The sequence below is a fragment of the Mandrillus leucophaeus genome, unplaced genomic scaffold (assembly GCF_000951045.1).
Source record: "Mandrillus leucophaeus isolate KB7577 unplaced genomic scaffold, Mleu.le_1.0 Scaffold46, whole genome shotgun sequence".
NCBI lineage: Eukaryota > Metazoa > Chordata > Mammalia > Primates > Cercopithecidae > Mandrillus > Mandrillus leucophaeus.
The window spans coordinates 1134175-1140799 of record NW_012104920.1 but is presented as its reverse complement, the minus strand read 5'-3'; the positions used below and the strand labels follow the sequence as shown (position 1 = coordinate 1140799).

General features: G+C 51.2%; 1 protein-coding gene across 3 annotated transcripts in view; it reads right to left on the bottom strand.

Annotated features, from left to right (window-relative positions):
* TP53 (tumor protein p53) overlaps window positions 1–6625 on the bottom strand; it is a 22194-nt gene that overhangs the window by 4147 nt on the left and 11422 nt on the right. The window contains exons 2-10 of one of the 3 annotated variants that reach the window (XM_011994542.1): window positions 4101–4202; window positions 3962–3983; window positions 3798–3876; window positions 3598–3737; window positions 2666–2849; window positions 2472–2584; window positions 1796–1905; window positions 1317–1453; window positions 1151–1224 (exon numbers count right to left, since the gene is read on the bottom strand). In XM_011994542.1, coding sequence (XP_011849932.1) covers window positions 1151–1224; window positions 1317–1453; window positions 1796–1905; window positions 2472–2584; window positions 2666–2849; window positions 3598–3737; window positions 3798–3876; window positions 3962–3983; window positions 4101–4174 — 933 coding nt within the window. In that variant the 5' untranslated portion in view covers window positions 4175–4202. Of the gene's footprint in view, window positions 1–1150; window positions 1225–1316; window positions 1454–1795; window positions 1906–2471; window positions 2585–2665; window positions 2850–3597; window positions 3877–3961; window positions 3984–4100; window positions 4203–6625 lie in introns of all 3 variants that reach the window. The other 2 variants (XM_011994540.1, XM_011994541.1) reach the window with 2 other exon arrangements.

The window sequence follows — 6625 nt, the reverse complement described above, 5'->3', positions numbered from 1 at the left end:
AAAATAAAATAAAATAAAATAAAATAAAAATAAAAATTAGGCAGGCATGGTGGTGTGGACCTGTAGTTCCAGTGACTTGGGAGGCTGAGCTGGGAGGATGGATGGAGCCTGGGAGGTAGAGGCTACAGTGAGCTGTGACTGCACTACTGCACTCTATCCAGTCTGGGTGACAAGAGCAAGACCTTGTCTCAAAAAAGTAGGCTAGAGACCAGCCTGGGCACTATAGTGAGACCCTATCTCTACAAAAAATTTAAAAAATTAGCTGGGTGTGGTGGTGTACACCTGTGGTCCTAGCTACTGGGGAGGCAGAGGTGGTGGGATTGCTTGAGCCCAGGAGTTCGAGGGTATAATGAGCTATGATCACATCACTGTAATCCAGCCTGAGCAACAGAGCAAGATGCTGTCTCCATTATAAATAAAGTAAAAGTAGACTAAAAAAAGCAGGCCGGGTGCAGTGGCTCACGCCTGTAATCCCAGCACTTTGGGAGGCCGAGGCGGGTGGATCACAAGGTCAAGAGTTCGAGACCAGCCTGGCCAACATGGTGAAACCTCATCTCTACTAAAAACAAAAAACAAAAAACAAAAAAACCCCCAAAAATCAGCTGGGCGTGGTGGCGGGTGCCTGTAATCCCAGCTACTCAGTAGGCTGAGGCAGGAGAATCACTTGAACCCGGGAGGCAGAGGTTGCAGTGAGCCGAGATCCCGCCACTGCACTCCAGCCCAGGCGACAGAGTGAGACTTCGTCTCAAAAAAAAAAATGTAGGCTAGGCTAAGCTGTGATGTTCCTTAGATCAGGTGTATTAAATCCATTTTCAACTTACAATATTTTCAACTTACGATGAGTTTATCAGGAAGTAACACCATCGTAAGTCAAGTAGCATCTGTATCAGGCAAAGTCATAGAACCATTTTCATGCTCTCTTTAACAATTTTCTTTTTGAAAGGTGGTCTGGTCCTTTAAAATATATATTATGGTATAAGTTGGTGTTCTGAAGTTAGTTAGGTACAACCAGGAGCCATTGTCTTTGAGGCATCACTGCCCCCTGATGGCAAATGCCCCAATTGCAGGTAAAGCAGTCAAGAAGAAAATGGCATTTTGAGTGTTAGACTAGAAACTTTCCACTTGATAAGAGGTCCCAAGACTTTAGTACCTGTAGGGTGAAATATTCTCCATCCAGTGGTTTCTTCTTTGGCTGGGGAGAGGAGCTGGTGTTGTTGGGCAGTGCTAGGAAAGAGGCAAGGAAAGGTGATAACAGTGAATCTGGGGTATAACTGCACCCTTGGTCTCCTCCACCGCTTCTGGTCCTGCTTGCTTACCTCGCTTAGTGCTCCCAGGGGGCAGCTCATGGCAAGGCTCCCCTTTCTTACGGAAATTCTCTTCCTCTGTGCGCCGGTCTCTCCCAGGACAGGCACAAACTCGCACCTCAAAGCTGTTCCGTCCCAGTAGATTACCACTACTCAGGATAGGAAGAGAGAAGCAGGAGGCAGTAAGGAAATCACGTCCTACCTGTTGCGTTTAAAAAAACAGGCTCCATCTACTCCCAACCACCCTTATCCTTTCTGGAGCCTAAGCTCCAGCTCTAGGTAGGTGGAGGAGAAGTCACAGGTAATGGATCCCAAAGCCAGAGAAAAGGAAACCGAGTGGGAACAGTAAGGAGATTCCCCACTGGGGATGTGATGAGAGGCGGATGGGTAGTAGTATGGAAGAAATCAGTAAGAGGTGGGCCCAGGGGTCAGAGGCAAGCAGAGGCTGGGGCACAGCAGGCCAGTGTGCAGGGCGGCACGTGGCTCCTGACCTGGAGTCTTCCAGTGTGATGATTGTGAGGATGGGCCTCCGGTTCATGCCGCCCATGCAGGAACTGTTACACATGTAGTTGTAGTGGATGGTGGTACAGTCAGAGCCAACCTAGGAGAGAACATAGGCCCAAGATGAGGCCAGCCGGCCCTGGGGAGACCTGTGGCAAGCAGGGGAGGCTTTTTTTTTTTTGAGACAGGGTCTCGCTGCGTCGCCCAGGCTGGAGTGTAGTGGCACGATTTCAGCTCACTGCAAGCTCCGCCTCCCGGGTTCACGCCATTCTCCTGCCTCAGCCTCCCAAGTAGCTGGGACTACAGGCGCCCGCCACCACCCCCGGCTAATTTTTGTTTTGTATTTTTTAGTAGAGACGGGGTTTCACCGTGTTAGCCAGGATGGTCTTGATCTCCTGACCTCGTGATCCGCCCGCCTCGGCCTCCCAGAGTGCTGGGATTACAGGCAAGAGCCACCGTGCCCGGCTGAGCAGGGGAGGCCCTTAGCCTCTGTAAGCTTCAGTCTTTTCAACTGTGCAATGGGTAAACCCATTTACTCTGCACATCTCATGGGGTTATGGGGAGGTCAAATAAGCAGCAGGAGAAAGCCCCCCTACTGCTCACCCAGAGGGCCACTGACAACTGCCCTTACCCCCTCCTCCCGGAGACCCCAGTTGCAAACCAGACCTCAGGCGGCTCATAGGGCACCACCACACTATGTCGAAAAGTGTTTCTGTCATCTGAATACTCCACACGCAAATTTCCTTCCACTCGGATAAGGTGCTGAGGAGGGGCCAGTCCTAAGAAAAATCAGTGAGGAATCAGAGGTCTGGGGACCCTGGGCAACCAGCCCTGTCGTCTCTCCAGTCCCAGCTGCTCACCATCGCTGTCGGAGCAGCGCTCATGGTGGGGGCAGCGCCTCACGACCTCCGTCATGTGCTGTGACTGCTTGTAGATGGCCATGGCGCGGACGCGGCTGCCGGGCGGGGGTGTGGAATCAACCCATAGCTGCACGGGGCAGGTCTTGGCCAGCTGGCAAAACATCTTGTTGAGGTCAGGGGAGTACTGTAGGAAGAGGAAGGACACAGAGTTGAAAGTCAGGGCACAAGTGAACAAATAAAGCAACCGGAAGAGGGCAGCAAAGAAACAAATATGCGTAAGCACCTCCTGCAACCCACTAGGCAGCTAGAGAGAGTTGGTGTCTACACCTCAGGAGCTTTTCTGTTTTTTTTTTGAGATAGGATCTTGCTCTGTCACCCAGGCTAGAGCACAGTGGCATGATCATGGCTCACTGCAGCCTCCATCTCCTAGGCTCAAGTGATCTTCCCACCTCAGCCTCCTGAGTGGCTGGGGCTATAGGTATGCACCACCATGCCTGGCTAATTTTTTGTATTTTTTTGTAGAGACGAGGTTTCACCATGTTACCCAGGCTGGTCTTGAACTCCGGGGCTCAGGTGATCTGCCTGCCTCGGCCTCTTTGAGAGTGCCGGGATTGCAGGTGTGAGCCACCAAGCCTGGTCAGGAGGTTATTTTCAAAAGCCAAGGAATAAATGTGGGTGAAGAAAAGGAAAGTTCTGCATCCCCAGGAGAGATGCTGAGGGTGTGATGGGATGGATAAAAGCCCAAATTCAAGGGGGAATATTCAACTTTGGGACAGGGGTCAGAGATCACAGGTTAAATGGGTAAACGATAAAAAACACTGACAGGAAGCCAAAGGGTGAAGAGGAATCCCAAAGTTCCGAACAGAAGACATGCAGGGGTATAGGGCCAGGCATTGAAGTCTCATGGAAGCCAGCCCCTCAGGGCCACTGACCGTGCAAGTCACAGACTTGGCTGTTCCAGAATGCAGGAAGCCCAGACGGAAACCGTAGCTGCCATGGTAGGTTTTCTGGGAAGGGACAGAGGATGACAGGGGCCAGGAGGGGGCTGGTGCAGGGGCCGCCGGTGTAGGAGCTGCTGGTGTGGGGGCCATGGGGGGAGCAGCCTCTGACATTCTCGGAGCTTCATCTGGACCTGGGTCTTCAGTTAACCATTGCGCAAGATCGTCTGGAGACAGCATCAAATCATCCACTGCTTGGGACGGCAAGGGGGACTGTAGATGGGTGAAAGGAGTAGTCAGAGGACCAGGTCCCCAGCACCCCAGCCCGCCAGGTCCCCAGCCCAACCCTTGTCCTTACCAGAACGTTGTTTTCAGGAAGTCTGAAAGACAAGAGCAAAAAGTCAGTCCCACGGATTTTTTGCTTCCCACAGGCCTCTGCTAGGGGGCTGGGGTTGGGGTGGGGACAGTGGGTCTGCCCTTCCCATGGATCTACTCACAGTTTCCATAGGTCTGAAAATGTTTCCTGACTCAGAGGGGGCTCGATGCTAGGATCTGACTGCGGCTCCTCCATGGCAGTGACCCGTAAGGCAGTCTGGCTGCTGCAAGGGGAAAAGTGGGGGTCCAGCATGAGACACTTCCAACCCTGGGTCACCTGGGCCTGCGGAGAAGGAATCCCTTCCCTCAACACCATGCCAGAGTCTGAGGCAGCATAGCTTCCCGTGGAGTAGGAAAAGAATGGCTGCTTCACATCCTCTCTTCCAGTCTTTCACCACAACCCAAGCGCTCCTGCCCCACCCCTACCAGCCGTGCACTTCTTTGAGGAAAAGATAATCATGAGAGGGACTTCCAACCTTCCCACCACGAAATCCCCAAGACTACCTAAATGTGCACCCTGTTCCCAACTCCCTTCCTGTATTTATTATTTATTTATTTTTTTGAGATGGAGTCTCGCTCTGTCACCTAGGCTGGAGTGCAATGGCATGATCTCAGCTCCCTGCAACCTCTACCCTCCAGGTTCAAGCCATTCTCCTGCCTCAGTCTCCCGAGTAGCTGGGATTACAGTCAAGTGCCACCACACCCAGCTAACTTTTGTATTTTTTAGTAGAGACAGGGTTTCGCCATGTTGGCCAGGCTGGTCTCGAACTCCTGACCTCAGGTGATCCGCCCGCCTCGGCCTCCTAAAGTGCCAGGATTACAGGCGTGAGCTACCGCGCCCTGCTCCCACTTCCTGTTAACAAGGATGCAGTCGTTCTCAGCCTGCAATCTCTGTGTGGGAAAAGACACCCCCTCGGCCCCCACCCTTCCCCACCTGATACCTGGCTCTGCTTCTTTGATTCCTTTCACTGCAAAGCTTCTGGAAGAACAACTGTCTCACCAGTCACCTGCCCATTCTCTTGGGACACTCCTCAGCCCTGCGTTTACAAACCCCTCACGAATGCCCCTTCTTGGCTTCTTTAATCTCATCTCTTACCAACCACTCCCTCTTCCCCAAAAGCTCTAGCTAGACCGGCTGCCCTTCTGCTAATCAACTGGTGGTCCTGGCCAGCCGGAACACAGGGGTAGGCTCCTTCCCACGCAGACTTCAAGTCATCCTACTTTAATTCACATCACCTTATTTGCATTCTCATAGCACTTACATTGTCTAATACTTTTCCTTATTTATTTCATCTGTTTCCTCTAATAGCATATACACTTCCTAAGGGCAGGGCGGTGATCTATCTCGTTGTCTTGCTGACCAAAGTATTAGATCACAATGCCTTGCACCTGCTTGGGCTCAATAAATGTGAGTAACACACGAGCCTGTTATATGAGAGGTCAAGGGAGCAAGAAGGAGCAAGGGGCAGCCCCTGTGTGGACCAGCATCTTGCACGAAGTTATGCAACTATCATCTCACCTTCTCCCTGACAAGCTTTCAAAGGCTTTGCCATGTTCTTTCTCTCTCTCTCTTTTTTTTTTTTTAATGAGACAGAGTTTCGCTCTTTTCACCCAGGCTGCAGTGGTGCAATCTAGGCTCACTGCAACCTCTGCCTTCTGGTTTCAAGCGATTCTCCTGCCTCAGCCTACCGAGTAGCTGGGATTACAGGCGCCTGCCACCACACCTGGCTAAATTTTTTGTATTTTTATTAGAGATAGGGTTTCACCATGTTGGCCCGGCTGGTGTCAAACTCCTGACCTTGTGATCCACCTGCCTCGGCCTTCCAAAGCGTTAGGATTACAGGTGTGAGCCACCGCGCCCGGCCCGCCATGTTCTTTCTTTCTTTCTTTCTTTTTTTTTTGAGGCAGGGTCTTGCTTTGTTGCCCAGGCTACGATGCAGTAGTGCAATCATGGCTTACTACAGCCTCAGACTCCTGGGCTCAGTGATTCTCCTGCCTCAGCCTCCCAAGTAGCTGGGACCACAGAGGACTGCCTGGCTAATTTTTTAGTTTTTTTTCTTTCTTTTTCTTTTTTGGAGATGGAGTCTCGCTCTGTCGCCCAGGCTGGAGTGTAGTGGTGCGATCTCGACTCACTGCAACCTCCACCTCCTAGGTTCAATAGATCCTCTTGCCTCAGCTTCCTGAGTAGCTGAGATTACAGGCGCCCACCACTGCGCCCGACTAATTTTTTGTATTTTTAGCAGAGATGGGGTTTTGCCATGTTGGCCAGGCTGGTTTCGAACTCCTGACCTCAGGTGATCCTCCCGCCTCCGCCTCCCAAGTGCTGGGATTACAGGCGTGAGCCACCGCGCCCAGCCAATTTTTGAGATTTTTTGTAGAGGCAGGGTTTCACTATGTTGCCCAGGCAGGATGCTCTCTTTCTTTTTTTTTTTAGTTGAGTTTTTTTTTTTTTTCCAGGGATGCTCTCTTTATGTCAAATTTGTCATCAGATTTGCTAAGAAACATGCCCACTGAAAGTGTTCATTACACTTTTCTGTTTATTTATTTATTTATTTATTTTTTGAGACAGAGTTTCGCTCTTGTTGCCCAGGCTGGAGTACACTGGCATGATCTCGGCTAACTGCAACCTCCGCCTCCCGGGTTCAAG